Source organism: Aulonocara stuartgranti (genome assembly GCF_965226115.1).
Source record: "Aulonocara stuartgranti genome assembly, chromosome: 3".
NCBI lineage: Eukaryota > Metazoa > Chordata > Actinopteri > Cichliformes > Cichlidae > Aulonocara > Aulonocara stuartgranti.
The window spans coordinates 17,778,092-17,796,586 of NC_138941.1; the positions used below are offsets into that span (position 1 = coordinate 17,778,092).

General features: G+C 42.5%; 1 protein-coding gene across 1 annotated transcript; it reads left to right on the forward strand.

The window, feature by feature from the left end:
* Positions 1-7,336: 7,336 nt before the first annotated feature.
* Positions 7,337-18,193, forward strand: rab1ba (zRAB1B, member RAS oncogene family a). Its single transcript, XM_082526583.1, has 6 exons — positions 7,337-7,830; positions 12,195-12,267; positions 12,380-12,475; positions 14,022-14,117; positions 14,354-14,485; positions 15,127-18,193. The coding sequence occupies exons 1-6, from the start codon at positions 7,817-7,819 to the stop codon at positions 15,319-15,321; spliced, it is 606 nt and encodes a 201-aa protein (XP_082382709.1). The 5' UTR covers positions 7,337-7,816; the 3' UTR covers positions 15,322-18,193.
* The last annotated feature ends 302 nt before the right edge of the window (positions 18,194-18,495 follow it).

Here is an 18,495-nt window from a genome sequence, read left to right on the forward strand (position 1 = left end):
GTAGCGTTTGTGGGCGTTTGTATCCAGTGAGCCCTATTTAACTGGCCTAGGAGAAGTCACCAGCTGTAGTCACTCATAATCACTCACAAGAAGTTAAGAGGCCACGCTATGAAGCTCAGTTCACTGACAACTTTCTAAGTCACCAAAATTTCTAATTCATGTTGCTGTATGTATAATTTTGACCCAGCAGATGGGATCACTTTTTTCTGTTAACCCATAGTAAAGTCGTAAAAGAACCAAACTTCATGAATGTTTTTGTGACAAAGTATCTGTTCCAATCACTATCAGAGAAAAATCAGTTTTAGAAATAACGGGACCCTCGGTAGAGCCATTATATTATATTCTTTACGTATGTAAACTTTTGACCACAACTGTAAATATGAACTTTTCAGTAAATTGAAACCACAGCTAAAGTGACTCCATAATGACAAATGAACAAAAATAACTTACAAAATAGTTTTTTTAAAGAATGACAACAAAAAGACAGCCTGGATATGCGCTGGATTGTCTCAGTGGCGTCTTTGCACAGCCTGCACCCGGGGTCTTGCCTGGTGTGATAGACCTCAGCCTCTATGGTTTCCTTATCCTCACTCTCTCACCTGGTAGAAAGTTCTGCATGATTCTTATGATCAGCGTCATGCTGCATTTTAAACTGACATTTCTTCACTGAGTGACGTGCAAAGTCATCCAGTGGAGACACCGTAGAAGGCAAAGGGAGGATGTCCAGTTTAGTACACATCTTCCTGCCAGACAGGAGTTCATACGGAGGACGCGATAAAACCGTTCAATTGGTCAGTTTGCAGCTGGGTAGTAGACAGATGTTCTGCTGATGTTCTGGCTACCAGGTGTTATATTTGACATCCCTGGTCTGTATACTGCACATGCTGCAAGGTAGGTCTGGGGACCTGTACGTGCTTGACCATGAATCTCACAGCAGAAAACTCATTCTCAATACTCATCTACATTCACTCCTCACTTCAATCTGACAACTCATCAAAGCAGTTTGTACTTTTGTCACACACAGCTCCAGATTGCTCACTTTCCTGAATACTATCCAGCACTGCATTAATGTTTACAATCAAATTACTTCCACATTTTTTGAAGTATGTACGTAAGAGTGAATACAGTAACTCGCTGTCAGAGGTTTACTTGCAACAAATATAAATACATATTTTCAGTCTTGTGTCACAGCTGCTCATCCAAATTTCTCTTTCAAGTACATCCCAGGGACTACTGGAAACAGATCTGATGACTGAGCAGGCCATTGGAGTACAGTGTTGTCTATTATTGGTGAGTCAGCCAATAACTTCTTACAAGGAAAACATTCTGCAATTATTTGGAAGAACAGATCAAGTTGTTTTTTGAGATGAATGACAAAGACGATGTATCACCTCTATTATTGTGGGAGACGTTTAAAGCATATGTGAGAGGCTGTGTAAACGTAATAACATGGAACGCATGGTTCAAATACAAAAATTGGACTCTGTGAATGCCAGACAACCGTCTGTACAGCTACATAGTAAAATATCAGCTCTGAAGTATAAACTCAATAACTTGCTCTCAGATAAAATTTCCAGGGCCTTCATGTATGTTAAGCAGACCTATTTTGAATTTGGTGATAAGCCACATAAATTACTGGCCAATCATCTAAGGAAGAGAAAAAGTGATAGGGCCATTCATGCAGTCAGGTCAGACTCAGGGTTGTTGACCAATTCTTATAAGGATATTAATACTGCTTTTAGACAGTTGTATGAACATATACATCTCCGTGTAATGCAACCCCTGTGATTATGTGGATTTACTAAGCAAATGCAACTTGCCTACATTAGCACAAAAGGACAGGACATCTCCAGATGCAGACTTAACATGTCCAGAATTGATTAATACCATACGCTCCCTGAAAAACGGGCAGAGCCCAGGACCTGATGGTCTATGTAATGAGTTTTATAAAAAGCAGTTTACTAACCCCATATTTGCTGAAAATGTTTAATATGGCCTTGGAAGATGGTGCACTCCCACAGACCCTGAATGAAGCAACTGTGGCTCTCATTCCAAAGACAGGAAAAGACCCAGAATTGGTGAGTTCTTACTGACCAATCTCTTTATTGAACACAGATCAGAAAATACTGGCCAAATCTTTAGCCAGGAGACTTAGTTCCAACATAGGTGAACTGGTTCACCCAGATCAAAGAGGGTTTATCCCAATAAGGCATGCATCTTATAACCCGAGACGTCATAACCCACAATCGCCAGACATCACTGCCGATCGTGGCTCAAGAGTTGGGAGTTCGCCTTGTAATCAGAAGGTTGCCGGTTCGAGCCCCGGCTTGGACAGTCTCGGTCGTTGTGTCCTTGGGCAAGACACTTCACCCGTTGCCTACTGGTGGTGGTCAGAGGGCCCGGTGGCGCCAGTGTCCGGCAGCCTCGCCTCTGTCAGTGCGCCCCAGGGTGGCTGTGGCTACATTGTAGCTGCCATCACCAGTGTGTGAATGTATGTGTGAATGGGTGGATGACTGGATATGTAAAGTGCTTTGGGGTCCTTAGGGACTAGAAAAGCGCTATATAAATACAGGCCATTTACCATTATTTATTCCTCTAGGGATCCAGATACAAATCAAATCACTTTTATTGTCACATCACATGTGCAGGTACATTGGTACAGCACATGTGAGTGAAATTCTTGTGTGCGAGCTTCACAAGCAACAGAGTTGTGCAAAATACAATAATGTAAACAAGCAAAATACAAGAATGGCTACATCTGAAACTAATAAATATATGTACAATATATAATAGTATATGCATTTCTGGATGTGTATACCAAATATTTTTCTACGTGTGTGTGTGTGTGTGTGTGTGTGTGTGTGTACACATATTTTACAAATTAAATAGAGTAAACAATAAATAAAATATATAAAAATATACAGAGTGAGACATGTGCAAAACAGTGGCATTACTGTACAGTATGGAGTGCATAATGTTAAAGTTCCAGTAGTGAAGCTGAGGTGTCTATGACGTGTTCAGCAGTCTGATGGCCTGGTGGAAGAAGCTGTCTCTCAGTCTGCTGGTACGGGACCGGATGCTGCAGAACCTCCTTCCTGATGGAAGTAGTCTGAACAGTTTATGGCTGGGGTGACTGGAGTCCTTGATGATCCTCCCCGCTTTCCTCAGGCACCGCTTCCTGTAGATGTCTTGGAGGGAGGGAAGCTCACCTCCAATTATCCGTTCAGAGCACCGCACTACTCGCTGGAGAGCTTTGCGGTTGTAGGTGGTGCTGTTGCCATACCAGGTGGTGATGCATCCAGTGAGGATGCTCTCAATGGCACAGTGATAGAAGGTCCTGAGGATGCGGGGGCTCATGCCGAATCTTTTCAGTCTCCTGAGAAAGAAGAGGCGCTGCTGCGCCTTCTTCACTGTTTTGTTTGTGTGTACTGACCACGTAAGATCCTCAGCCAGATGTACACCAAGGAACCGGAAGCTGCTCACTCTCTCCACAGCAGCGCCGTTGATGGTGATGGGGGTGTGTACTTCTCTGCACCTCCGGAAGTCCACTATCAACTCCTTTGTCTTTGCGACGTTGAGGGTGAGATGGTTGTCTTGACACCAGTGGGTCAGGGCGCTGACCTCCTCCTCCCTGTAAGCCGTCTCATCACCGTTGGTGATAAGACCCACCACTGTAGTGTCGTCCGCAAACTTCACAATGATGTTGGAGCTGTTAGTGGCTGTGCAGTCGTAGGTGTAGAGTGAGTACAGGAGAGGGCTCAGTACACACCCCTGTGGAGCACCAGTGTTCAGTGTGATGGGGGATGAGGTGATGCTGCCCAGTCTGACCACTTGGCGTCTGTCAGACAGGAAGCTAAGGATCCAGCTGCAGAGGGAGCTGCTCAGTCCTAGATCCTGCAGTTTCCTGTCCAGCTTCGAGGGAACGATGGTATTGAATGCTGAGCTGTAATCTACAAACAGCATTCTCACATACGTGTCTCTCTTCTCCAGGTGTGACAGGGCAGTGTGTAGTGTCAGGGCTATGGCATCATCAGTGGACCTGTTGTGGCGGTATGCGAACTGTAGAGGGTCCAGTGAGTCGGGTAGTGCAGAGCAGATGAAGTCCCTGACCAGCTTCTCGAAGCATTTGCTCACGATGGGGGTCAGGGCTATAGGTCGCCAGTCGTTCAATGAGGAGATGGTGGAGGATTTGGGTACAGGGACGATGGTGGCCATTTTGAAGCAGGCTGGGACTACAGACAGAGAGAGGGAAAGGTTGAAGATGTGCGTGAACACTCCAGCCAGCTGAGCCGCGCATGACTTGAGGACGCGGCCGGGAATCCCGTCCGGACCAGTAGCTTTGCGTGCGTTCACCTTCCTGAAGCACTTCCGCACATCCTCCTCAGACACAGTGTGCGCACTGACGTCATCCGCGGTGCGCACACAGACCTAGTGATACTGAGCCTTGATGCAGAAAAGGCCTTTGACTGTTTCGAATGGTCATATCTATATGCAGTATTAAGTAAGTTTGGAGTTGGACCTAATTTTGTCTCCTGGATTCAGTTGTTATATAGTAATCCGTGTGCCAGAATACTCACAAACAAAAAACCCTTTCCGAATCATTTAAGCTATTTGATGGCACGAGATAAGGATGCGCGCTGAGCCCTTTATTGTGTGGCCTCGCATTAGAGTCGTTGGCGGAAACAATTCGGAAACATAAAGAAATACATGGCTACAATACAGGACACACCTCCAATAAGATCTCACTGTACGCTGATGATATTCTGCTGTCTTTTATTGGTGATTCAGTGCAAAATGTAGCCTTAGTTTCCTGTTGTAGCCGAGCGACATGCCCCCAGTGTTGTCTTCTGCTTAGGAAAATCTCAGTACAACAATGTACGTACAGAAGCCCGTCTGACATCATGTGACGTGAAAAGCCAATCTCAGGTTAGTAATTCATATAGGCATGTAGACATGGTCAAGACAGCTTATGAAGTTCAAACAGAGCATCAGGTAGAAAGGTGAGTGGCATGGTTGTTTGTCTGAGTGTTTCAGAAAGTGTTGATCTATGTTCCTACTCTGTCACAGTCCCTGTTTTGTGTTTTGGGGGATGTTTTCAGTTTTCTTTAGCTTGTATTTTTGATCATTTTTGTTTGCCCACCTGTAGCAACGTGTGGTTTGCAATATCAATCTAGGAAAATGCTATAGATGTGCAAAGGTGTGCATGGGCTAGCAACTAGCAGTGGATTCTCTGTGTTCTCCAATAGTCACACAGCAGCTTCATCCTGTATTTGTTTTTATTGCTCCCACCGCAGACACATTTGGACAATGGGTGGACTGAACATTGTCTCGTGGACTCACCAGCCCTTTTATTTGATAAACACTTCTACAAAATAGAAGTATGGGGCTGTACTGCTTCCTGTCTATTGTAATGAGGAACGTTAGGTTGCTAGCAAACAAAACAAAGGAGCTAACAGCGATACTGCAGAGTCAGAGGGAATATGGAGACTGCACAGAGACCTGCTATCTTCACTCTCGTTGGTTTGATGCATCAGTGAAGGTGATGAGATGGAGTGCTGGGCTGGGCTGGACTCCTTTGTCATGCGGTGTGAACACAAACATCTAGAGATCAGTGTGACAAAGATCAAGGAAATGATTGTGGACTTTAGGAGAACCAGGAAACCAGTGACCCCAGTTTCAATGCAGGGGGTCGATGTGAAAATAGTGAAGGACTATAAATATCTCAGAGCACACAGTGAGAAGAAAATGAAGCTTATACATGATTTCAATAAGGGAGCTCTGAGGTCTCACATCTGTCTGATGTCACTCATGCTGTGTGATTAGTGTGGTATCATACATAATTTTTATAACTTATACAATTCATATACATACATGTCATAGAACCCTCCAACGCATAGTGAGAGCTGCAGAGAGGATCATTGGTGTCTCTCTCCCCTCCCTCCAGGACATTTACAGCACCCGTCTCACTAAAAAAGCCCTTTGCATAGCGGCTGATCCCACGCACCCAATGCAAAGCTTCTTCAAGCTGCTGCCGTCGGGGAGGAGACTGCGGAGTCTCCAGGCCAGGACCAGCAGGCTGAAGGACAGCTTCATCCATCAGGCTGTCAGGAAGCTTAACTCCCTCCCGATTCTGCCCCATCTCCCCTCTCTCCTCCACGGTCTCACTGAACTCTGTCACACACACACACACACACTCTCTGACTCACTCACTGGCCTGCACCAGTTACCAGTCACTTTGTGGAGCATTGGACTGCCATTACCTCATAAGACTTTGTTGTTACACTATCTCTTACCGTACATTACCAAATCTCCATTTGCACTATTTGCCTATTTGCACTACTCTGCCTGGTTTACACCCAATGTCATTTACCCATTATATTGTATATTGTATAGCTTTCTTGTTATATGTAAAATTGTATTGTATTTATTAAAATTTTTACTTTTTAATTATTTTACCTGCATTTTTTAATCACTCTTATATTTAAATGTTCATTTGCTATTTTATCTAGGGATTGAGAGTAACGTCGTTTCTATTCTCTGTATGTCCTGTACATGTGGCAGAATTGACAATAAAGTTGACTTTGAATTCCTCATTTAGCCCCACATAATAACTGGTGTTGTAATTTAAACTGGTCATATGTTTTCAGTCTCATTTTCCCTCCGGCTGTGGCATCAGCTGAGCTGCAACACCATGAGACACGTGTCTGTTTAGAGCTGATCCTTATCTGAAAAGGAAGCTAAAGAAAAACATGCATTTTTATTTGCTGAGATGGTTTGTAGTGGACTCACCAGTTTATTTCTGAATTGCTAAAACAACTCTCATTCTTCGAACTCATTTATTGAATCAACACATTACAAATAAACCCAATCAACACTGGCAATGTTTGCATATTCCCCCTAACACCTGGGATTGATTATTTAAAGATAGTTTTCACAATAACCATCGATTACCTGTGCCTATGACGAGTTTCCTGAATATAATAGTATTTAAGGAGATCGGTGGAAGAACTATGAGGTAAACGGTCGCTAATCTAATCGATGTGCGTCATTAAATATATTTATTTCTAAACCAAAAAGCCTGCTCACACACAGGTTCGCCAATAAACTGTATGATGCCTTTAAATTTAAATCACGTTTTATAATTTGAGATCAGAAAAGTCACACTGAGAGTAAACGCAAGCTCCAGCAGCTCTGCGCTAACAAAGCAAGGCACACTGGCTGCGATGACGTTATGTTGACCACACAGATGTCCACGTTAACCTGACCAGCACAGGTTAGCGTGGGCGTGATTCCTAAACAAGCAGCAGGTGTTAAACAGCTGGTTGTCATCCGCGTGACACACAGGGAGACCCGTCAGCGAAGCCGTCCAATCGGCGGATGCAGCACGTGGAACACGGAGAATATGTAAAAAATCTAATCCGGTGTAAAAGTCATTTAACGTGAAACACCGGGAGCTACTGGCAAGCTCCACGAGCCACCATTTCTGTATTTAAAAAAAAGGTTTACGCTTCGTAATTACACGTCACCTTTCGTCACTACCGCACCTGCGCAGTCGTCGTATACATTTAGCAAAGAACGGTCACAGAAAGGCAGAAAGGGAGAAAATACACTAACCTAACCGGAGGAAACGATTTTATGTCCGTAAGGATTAAAGCTATAAGAGCCGATAGAAGCCGACTACAGCGGAGGAGTCAGAGCAGTGACGGGGACGGTAAACAACCGTCGATGTGCCTCTGATATCCGGACATACAAGTCATCTTTTTTTCCTGAGTAGGAAGAGACGAGTCGCCGACAGAGAAACATCCAGACTGCAAGCATGAATCCCGAATAGTGAGTTTCACATTAAACACAATCAGCTGCACGGCTGTTGTTATTGTCTTCTTCCAGGAAGTATCATTGTGTTTGGCTAGTTTTCTGCTACATCACACCAGGCTGGTTGTGCTAATGGAGAACAGCGGCTCGGCTTCTGTAAACAGGGTGCGAACAGCTTCTTTAACGTGTCAGCTTTCCCAGTGCGGTTTCTCCACACATCAACAAATACTTTGCTTGCTCGTGTCTCCCGTTTCCCCCGTGACCGCGGACCTTTAACCACGACCCCCTAACAAAACAGTGCAGTGTACACTAATGTAGTAACAAAGAAAGAAACGCGGTTATTGTTCGTTTCAGATACCAGAGCCAAAACGTGTAACGTTACCAGCTGGTGATTGGGCTGTACTGGCGCGTTATGGCTGACCTGTAGCCTGGGCGAACAGGCTCCGCCCACTGTTTCCCCTTTCTCCATGGAGACGGCCACAGTATGGAACACTCGACAAAAATACGTTTTTAGTCCCACTTGCATTTAAACTTTACTATTTCCATAGCAATGCTTTTTAGATGTATGCAAAGGCAGCTCATTTGTGTTGTTTGTGTAGGCTGTTGCTAACCAAAAACATAGTGTCCACACTTTAGTTCGAAATTCTTGAATGTCACACCATGGAACTTGTTACATTAATTACCCTGAATGTGTTCATATCTATCTAATCTACAAACACACACGTGATATAAATATTTATACGTTTAAGGAATGTACAAGGGATTATGACTGATTAATCGTACACTCATAATCTGCCTGTGCACTCCAGTGAGTCCTGTTAAACCGCTGTGTGTTCTTGGACCTGCACCTCAGTTTCAGGGTGCTGTCAGTCTTCTTATAACCAGGGCAACTTTATGTAGAGCAGAAATTCTTTTTATCAGACAGTTCTTCTTTCCATGAGGTGCTATGTTGAACTTCCAGAATGAGAGAGTGGGGGAGCAATAACACCAGCTTCTCACCTGAGACCTCGTAACATGACGCTGAGTAGGAATAAATAGCTAACTGGGCACAATTTGGACATTTGCACTTGAAGGTGTTCTCACTTTTGTTGCCAGGTTTAGATATTAATTGCTGTGTGTTGAGTTATTTTCAGCAGAGGTAAATTTACACTGTTATACAAGCTGTACACTGACTGCTTCACATTGCATCAAAGTGTCATAGCTTCAGCGTTGTCCCATGAAAAGATATTATAAAATATTTACAACAATGTGAGGTTTGTACTCTTTTGTAAATATACATCCATTAGTGTGTAATTACATTTGATACATTTTCATAGACTTAGAATTAATCCATTAAGTTTGTGGCAGTACACCAAAGGTAGAGGACAGAGAACTCGTAGGCATCACAGGCTGTGGAGGCAAATTTAATTTCATGTTCGCACCTTCAGAGTCTCGATATTAAGGGTCATAGCTATGTTTTGTCATCTGAGAAGGGGTCCCCTTCACCTGGGATGTGAAAACACGATGCAAAGTAACAACCGGCATCTGAAAAAAGTGTCCTCTCTTTCTTCTTTCTTTAAGTCTCATCTTCCCTAACACACAAAACACTGAAGGCCTACACTCAGAGTCAGAGTTGTTTTGTCTGCTGCAGCTATATGCAAATAAATTGGGAGGAGTAAAGGCCCCAGTATACTCACCGTTAGGCACAGGAAGTGGCTGCAGTATTCTTCTGAATGATGGGTGTTGCCACTCAGACAATATTGGTATAAAAGTGTTAACATATAAGGGGAAGAAGTGCAAATCGAAAGCAAAGACTCTGCAGCGTTTATTTATTTGCAAAGTTTTTTCCACAAACGTCCCTCCCTCTTCTTCTTTCACTTCTCCACTGCGTAAACTCTGGATACTGTAGGTCTTCTGAAAAAGAAAGTCTCACGTCAGAAGTGCTTGACTAACTGGTAGAACTCTCAAACATGTCTCACAAATTTAGAGGATCATCATTTAGCCTGGAGAAATAGTTTGTTGCTTTATAAGAAAGCCCTCCACAAAGCCAGAACATCTTACTATTCATCACTGATTGAAGAAAATAAGAACAACCCCAGGTTTCTCTTCAGCTCTGTAGCCAGGCTGACAAACAGTCAGAGCTCTGTTGAGCCAACCATCCCTTTAACGTTAACTAGTAATGATTCTGTGATTCATCTTTCTGAGTTAACTTCAGTAATTACCTCCTCGAAGCATCAACGTGTCTTCTATATCCCGATTCTACAGGAGTGCTCACAGAAGTCCTGCCATTAAGTGACGTTTCAGTCTTAAGTATGATCAAACTATCTCAATTAATCAGCACAGGCCTTAAAGCTGGCTGTAGTTAAACCGTATATATCACATTATGCTTGAATAACCTCCAAAAACAAATGTTTCAACCATAGAGTGCCTAAAATAGCGCTGGCATACTCGTTTTAAACCAACCATTTAATAGTTTTTCTACTTTGAATACTAAAAATCAGAATGAACTGAAATGTTTTATTTTAACCATTTTTTTTATCCATCAGTTGCACACAGAGGTTTTTCATAGATGGCAATGCTGTCACAGTACGTCTCTCTGAGGTCAATCATAGAACTAACAAACAAAGAGTCATAGCAAGAAAAAAGTAAGTCAAACAAGAATTCATGAGACTGAAACATAGGGCTGCTCAATTAATCGAATTTTAATCACGATTACGATCTGGGCTTTCAACGATCATTAAAAATGACTGAGCCGATTATTAGCCCCTCCCTCGTGCTTTACTCTCGCGCTGCTCCGTGTGGCAAATCGAGCGCACCTCTCTGCATTTCGAACACGTGTCACAACAATTAAGAGCAGCGGTCCCCAACCTTTTTTGCGCCACGGACCGGTTTATGCCCGACAATATTTTCACGGACCGGCCTTTAAGGTGTCGCGGATAAATACAACAAAATACAACTAGTACCGGTACCGAAAAAAAGAAGATTTATTCATAACACATGTGAAAAGACCCAGGAAAACCGAGTAAACGATAAAAACGATAACAAAATAATGCTGAAAACCGATAAAAACCCTGAAAACTATACATTTCACACCTGAGCCTCAACTCTCTCATACCAAACGACTCACGGACCGGTACCGGTCCGAGGCCCGGGGGTTGGGGACCGCCGATTAAGAGGAAGTTCGGAAAGCTAAGCAGAAGTTATTTGGAGAGGAGAGTGACTGCTGTTGGTTGAAAAGAGAGGTAAAAAAACTTCAGTGGTGTGGAAATATTATGGGTTCGCGGAGTCAGAACTCATTTTTCATTTATTTTTTATATTGCAAACATTTGCACTGTTATCAGTATTTGCACACTATTTTATATTCTTTTTTTTGACAATCTTTAAAGTCATTATTCAATACATTGTTATTGTTAAATAAATATCGTCAAATAATCGAGATCTCAATTTCAGTGAAAATAATCGTGATTATCATTTTTGCCATAATCGAGCAGCCCTACTAAAACATTGAAATTAAAAAGATGCTTTTTTGTGAACATAAAATATTTACAATTTAAAAAAACGTGATGCCCTCAAATTACAGAAACAAAAGTCTAGATAGTGACTATGAAAATGACTGACCACGAACAGCCACAGCTGTCACAGCTTAACGTTTTCTTTGGCGTGTGGGGAGACGTTTAAAACATTTGTGCTTTTGCAGCTCGACTTTTCCGACTTTACCTTTTGCAGCAATAGTTTAACAGCATGTTTTGCAAATTACTGCATTTTGTTCACCATCACCTGAAGCTCCTCCTGGCGCTGTTATTCCATGTCTGGTAGGATACAAACACACATGCTCACTGCAGTGTGCCGGGTAGAATATTCTCCAGTTGGGAGGGGGCGATAAATGATGCATTCACAGTGTGCGGAAGAAAAAAAGTGAATGTTGCCGTGGTAATTTATACTGGTTTGTTTCAGTAAAGCCATTTTAACCATTGTATGTGGAAACACTTGCCATACCTTTATCGAGTCTATGCGATATATCGCCCACCCCTGATTTGAAGAACGCGGCACTTTTCAGGGGTCGAGTCGTATCAGCTTAACCTTAGCTAACGTTTATCTGCACGCTCCTTTTGACAGTTGTGTTTGAACAGTAATTGTAAAAGGAAAAAAAGTTGCATTGTCCATTGTTATAAAGTCTGATTGTTGTAAGATGAGGTAATATTGTGTATATTATAGTATATTTATGTTTTTGTTGTGACTTGGTACACATTTGTTTGAGCATCCCTACTTCAAATTAAAAGAACAATGGTTCCATTTAATTAAAGGGGGATTTGCACTTAGTCGGGTCGTATTATAAAATGTTTCCCACTGTTTTTGTTTTTTATTGCAATGGTAATTTTTCAGCCTTGTTCTTTGTATTTCAGTGACTATCTGTTCAAGCTCCTGCTCATTGGAGACTCTGGTGTAGGAAAGTCTTGTCTTCTACTGCGTTTTGCTGTAAGTAGTACTTCCTCACTGTAAGATGTTTTTCACTTCTGTTGGACTGAATGACTGTTTTTAACTGGTTTTGCTGCTGGCCTGAATCATGCTGTCCCTCCTCTTTCTGTAGGATGACACCTACACAGAGAGCTACATCAGCACCATTGGAGTGGACTTTAAGATTCGCACCATCGAGCTGGATGGCAAGACCATCAAATTGCAGATTGTGAGGGCACATGTACACACAGAGCACCACATTTATGGTCTTCTTTTGGGGCTGGTTGAGGGAAATTTGGCCAGAGTGTGACAAAACTTACAATTCTGTAATCTGTGAGATGTCAGCTTTTAGAAAGTGGATTGTTTGCTTGGTTACATTTGGTGGACTGAACATGGGGGTCAATAGTTTATATTTATATTTACACAGCAGACCTGACGCCATGACTGGTGAACCTGGAGTGAGTGAACTTTAGTTTTTGACAAGTCACACCGATGTCTCTCCCTCCCAGCTATCCCAGCTCAAGTTCCTCCAGATTTAATAATCCTCTGATAAGGAGCTCGATCTTCAGTTAACCCTACTGATTTTTAGTTGGCTCTGTGCAGGCCAGTCAGTAAAGTTGTTGTTAGTTTTCTGAAGGTAGTTTTTCACTATTAGAGAAATATGTTTTAGATCGTTGTCATTTTGGGAGACACAGCGATGATGCAAATCCGTTTTTGCTCTGACTGCTTCATGATGCAATCACTCCAGCTCTTGATACTTGGAAATGCTGTGATAACTTTGCATATCCATCTCCTGCTTTGTGAGAATCAACAACTCTTTTTCCTCAAGTCCAAACTGATGTTTGTTTTGATCGTTTGTGAAGTGACAGGTCAAATCCTTGCTGAACTTTTTATACTACATGTACATTGGACGATTTCATTGTAACCACTGGGCAACTCCTGAGAAACAGCCCTACATCATAAACCTCCTGCAACAAGCTTTACACTTTGAAACTCAGACAAGTACTGTTCTGGCAATCGCCAAACTCAGATATGTCCATCAGATCGCCAGGAGAAGTTACCCAACAGAACGTGTCTACATAGCCTACCACGTCACGTCTGAGTTGCTGTCCTTCACAATTGCTTCCACTTTGTTATTGGAATATTTAGTATGAAGGTAATTTGGTGACTGTACTTGTTGCACAGGTGGCAGCCTATAGCAATATCACGCTGGCTTTAACCCCTGACAGGGACTCATTTGTAGAAGCAGTTTGCATGCCTAGGTGCTTGATGTTATACACCTGTGGCTATGGAAGTGATCGGAATACCTGGGTTCAGGGATTTGGATCGGCGAGTGAATACTTTTGGCAGTATAGTGTATTCTTGACTCTGCCCTGAGGCGTGTCTACTCAAGGTAGATGTGTTTCCTCAAAGCTTTCTAATTTACCAAGTCATTAAAAGGCTAGAGTCATCTGGAAAACAGAAATATTCAGTCTACTGGCAACTTTATAGAAATGTTACCTTTGTCAGAAATCAGACTACAGAAACTTAAAACAACGACGGTGCAGGTTAACTTTGGTCTATTATTAAGTGTATCATGGATTTAGGGTCAGTTATGGACATTTACATTTACATCTGCAGTGTTAAATGGTAAAAGCAACAGTTGACACTGCTTAACTGGTGGCTTCATGAATGTTTCATTTTTCACAAACACAATTGGTTTTCTATCATAATATGCTTGTTATCATTGTAATATATTAATATATTGTCCCCTTTGCTCCTCTTCGTCCCTCCAGTGGGACACTGCAGGCCAGGAGAGGTTTCGTACTATCACCTCCAGTTACTATCGTGGAGCCCATGGCATCATAGTTGTGTATGATGTGACAGACCAAGTGAGTGAGCATTTTTATGGAGTTATGGTCTATTTAATTAATAAATAAATATTTGCCAATACTTGCTACTTTTATCTGAAGGAGTGTTAACTTGGTAACAAATGACAGTCTTGTCTTGCTATGTTCTCCTCAGGGTTTGGAGGAAGATTTGAACACTGTCATGCCCTGATTTTTGAAGATACTTTGTATTCATGTATAGAGACGGCTTTTTGTTCATATTCATTCTCATTGCACAGGAGTCCTATAACAATGTCAAGCAGTGGCTTCAGGAAATTGACCGATATGCCAGTGAAAATGTCAATAAACTTCTGGTGGGCAACAAGTGTGACTTGACGACTAAGAAAGTAGTGGACTACACAACTGCTAAGGTGTGGCTGCTTATGAATAACTGTCTCTCTCTCGCTCTCGCTCTCTCTCTCTCGAGGTCATTTTGATGGGACCTGATTGTTCATATCAAACATGAAGGCATATCTGGATGGATATAAAACTAGTTCATGTTATTGTTGGACTGTTGTAAATCACTGTTAGCCTGTTCTCTTAAAACCTGCCTCAAAAGCCTTCAGTTGATCAGAGTGCTGCACTGAGTAGTGTCGGGGGATCGTCTAAGGAGCTTAGAAAACTTCTTCAGTTCTTAAACCAAATGTTGGAGAGTCCCAGGTATTTAATCCCTAGTGGAAGTTGCATTTTTGAGATCGTGCTGCCTCAACTGCCACTCACATCTTGCATCCGGTGATCTCACTTGAAAGGGTGACCCTGATCAAGAGTGGGTCAACTACCGTCTTACGGGACAACTCCCACCAGGGATTAAACACCTGGGACTCTCCAACATTTGGTTTTAGAACTGGAGAAGCTTCTCAGATGAGAGGTGAAACATCTTCAAGAAACTTTCTTTCTAAACTCCTTAGACTACCTGGATGACTGAGAACCCACACAGACACCTAATGGGCTGAAATATTCTGACTGCAGATTTCTGACTGTTTGCACTAGAATTTTCTTCTTATCTTTTCAGGAGTTTGCGGACTCTTTGGTGATCCCCTTTCTGGAGACCAGTGCCAAGAATGCCACAAACGTAGAGCAGGCTTTCATGACCATGGCAGCCGAGATCAAGAAACGCATGGGCCCTGGGGCCACAGCCGGCGGGGACAAGCCCAACTTAAAAATCGATAGCACCCCCGTCAGGCAGTCTGGAGGGGGCTGCTGTTAAAGGACCTACAACCATCTCAGTGATTTCTTTACTCTGTTCCCTCCCATCACCCGTAGAACTCACACCCCACCATATAGCCCACTCCCACTCCCGACTTTCCCCCTGTGACCTGCTCGGACAGAGGTCTAAACTGCAAAGTCAGATTGAATCTGTATGAGGGTTAATTCAGACCTGTTTGATTAGACAGAGAGGAAAGCAACCAGGAAACACACTGAGACCATTTTATCTTTCGCCGTGGAGGCAGAAGGAAATGAGATACGGCAGGAGATTGGCATTAATTTAAAATGACATGGAGATAAAAGATTAGGTTCAAATTCAAGTGAGGTTATTGCTACGAAACACACACACAGTAGTGATGGCACGAGTTACAAAAATTAAAGCCGTTTGGCCAAATGCATTTGTCCTTGGGCTCCGTCTGTTTTTACTGATCTCAGCCCAAACTTCACTCGCTCTGCACACACTCACTACGCTACACACTGTGGATGACCTGAACTCTGTAGGATGCTAGCAGTCTAACTGTGACGCATCGTTGTTATTCCTGAGGAGGGTCTAGGATGGATGGATGGTCTAGGGAAAGCCCAATCAGGGAGCCCCTCTCCTTCATCTGTTTCCTTCCTCTTCTGAGCCACTTTTTTATAGTGTGTTTAGACAAAAGCAAGGTGAATGTTTTTATTATGTAACTCTTGTTTGAGGAGTCAGCGTTCTTTCGCCTCAGTCAGCCAGTGTACTGAACATGCAGACGTGTGCTGTGAGCCAGCAGGAAGCAGACCCCACTGACTGTGTCGACCAGAGTCTGCTTCTCTCTGTTGGTCTGTGTGTTGGAACGGTTACATTTCCCCCCAAAGTTTTTAACTCGAGCACCCGGGTCTGACTTTGCTTCATCATGTATCATTTATTGTGTAATATATAGTCACATGTTCTGTGTGGACACGCCTCGCTCACTCTTTCTCAAACAGACTGGGACTCTCTGCTACGGCCTCCTTAGTGCTGCACTCTGTTTCATCCATGTAGAGAGGTGGAAAGTGTTGATGTGAAAGATGGCAGAAGGAGAACTTGCTCTCAGTCTCTTTATAGTGTAAGAGTAAAGTAACTAAGCCTTTGTAGCAGAGGCTAGCACGATGAACCACAGGGTCACCTGAGCCTGACTCTTACTGTTGTTTTGTTGTTGTTTTTGATTTGAGTCAAAAATTCAGATATCAATAAAACCACCAATATTTGTATTTATCTACATACAGAATGTAAGTATTGAATAGAATCAGAGCTGCTCTGCTGGATAAACTGTGATCGCACCATTTCTAGATTATCTCGAGCATCTTTTTGCTACATTCTGTATGGATGATAAACTGAACTCGGGCCATGAAGGTGTTTCCCTGACACTGCACATAGATGATGAAGGATGACTGAGCTGGAGTGAAGAGATTCACTCAGTCATGTTTCATCAAAGCCTGCAGAACTTTTTGTCCCAGGAAATGTTTTTCAGGATCTTAAAGGTTCCTTTAGATTGGAGTTCGTCTGTGTTTCCACTGCAGTCTGGAGCCAGTCAGTCTACTGGAATGCAATAAAGATGAGCAACCATGTTCTGCTGTCGTGATCACTGCTCTCTGCGTCTGACTGGTCAGTGCTGAGCTACAGAGGCCACTGTGAACGGGGCATTAAAGAGCCTTCACAGGACTCTTTTGTGTGGGAGGTTGGACACGTACTTTAGGATAACCGCAGTGAAACTGTTTTCAGAGTAATATTTTTTGGTAAACATCACCCCTCACCTCATTTGACTGCCAACAAATTGATCAACAAATTGATTGCAAACAGTAAAAACTTCTGTCCAATAACAAAGGAGCTACAGAGGAGTGAAATACTGAAGAGTAATGAACACAAGATTGAAATGTTAAGCATTACCAGCATCTCTCTAGAGTTTCTTTGTAAGTGGATTTTAAGGGGTAAAATAATTTTATTGGAAACTAATCCCTGCAGTGGAAACTCTAAAGGAACCTGGTTCTGCTGATAGAAACAGGGCTTTCTTCTGACAACACTGGCAATATCCTGCAATTATCTTACAATAAATTTTCTGTTGGTATTTTGTTTTATATTTCGTTTTGTATTTTCTAATTGAGGCCTCTTGTCCGGTTTCATAACAGCAGATTTCCTTCTTGTTTGCAGATGAAGCCGGTGCAGAGATGTGCTGGTTGAGGCAGTTTTAGGAAACTGATGTTCTTTGTCTGTTATGGACCTCACGTTGTTTCAGTCCACGAATATGTCTGGTTTTTCATCAAATTCTTTAGTGCTCTTCTTTGTGTCTTGTTTGCATTTGAATGGGAATTTGAATGCCTAAGAAAGCTGTACTTATATACTGCAGCCAGTTTCATCTTGTGCCTTGTGTTTGTGGGTGTCTGGATGTCCAGTGCTTTTGGTTTTATGGCCAGATATGCACTTCCAGTACGGCCTTTAGCCAACGATGTCAGAGAAAATTGGTAAACCTCAAGATCAGTTCAGTCCTGACCTGCTGTCAAAAAAAATGAAGCCCCCCAAATTCTGGCTCCCTTCTCTCAACCTGGCAGCATTTCCAGCTCATGTGAGCACAACTGCTACATGTATGAGGACAAACATCGAAAATATGACAAAATGCAGATACCCCCCAAAACTTGTTGAGTCGTGTGTGTGTGTGTGCGCGCTTTCAGAAAGTTCTAGCTCTGCATAGATTTGAATAAAGCAGGTGTGATGGTTGCTTCATGTGTGGAACTAACATAGAAGCCTCAGTTTGCAGAAGGTGATTTAGTCTTAATTGAATAGATGCTGAACAAGCAGTCATGTCATAATCAACATGATGATGATGATGCACTGATTAATTTTTTAATTAAATGTTTTCTTTCATCAAGTCTTAATATTCTTCTGATTTATAGACCCTGAATCCTGCTCTGCTGTGTAGTCCATGGAAATATAAGGAGGCCGTCTTTGTCTCTGAATGTGATACATGTCAAACATTTCTGTTTATTTCACTTCCCATTTTGTTTCCTGTGTTATTTGGACTCATTTATTGCTGCTTAGTGGCTTAATAAAGACACTTGATGTTTATTTATAAAAAGCAGGTGCTCAGCTGTCACCTGCTGTCTTTTTCACTTTGGTGCTCTCACACACACACACACACACACACACACACACACACACACACACACACAC

Excerpts from the sequence above, each read along its gene's own strand:
- rab1ba (XM_082526583.1), top strand. Across the intron at positions 12,268-12,379 it reads GTCTTCTACTGCGTTTTGCT|GATGACACCTACACAGAGAG; the intron begins GTAAGTAGTACT and ends CTCTTTCTGTAG. Across the intron at positions 12,476-14,021 it reads AGACCATCAAATTGCAGATT|TGGGACACTGCAGGCCAGGA; the intron begins GTGAGGGCACAT and ends TCGTCCCTCCAG.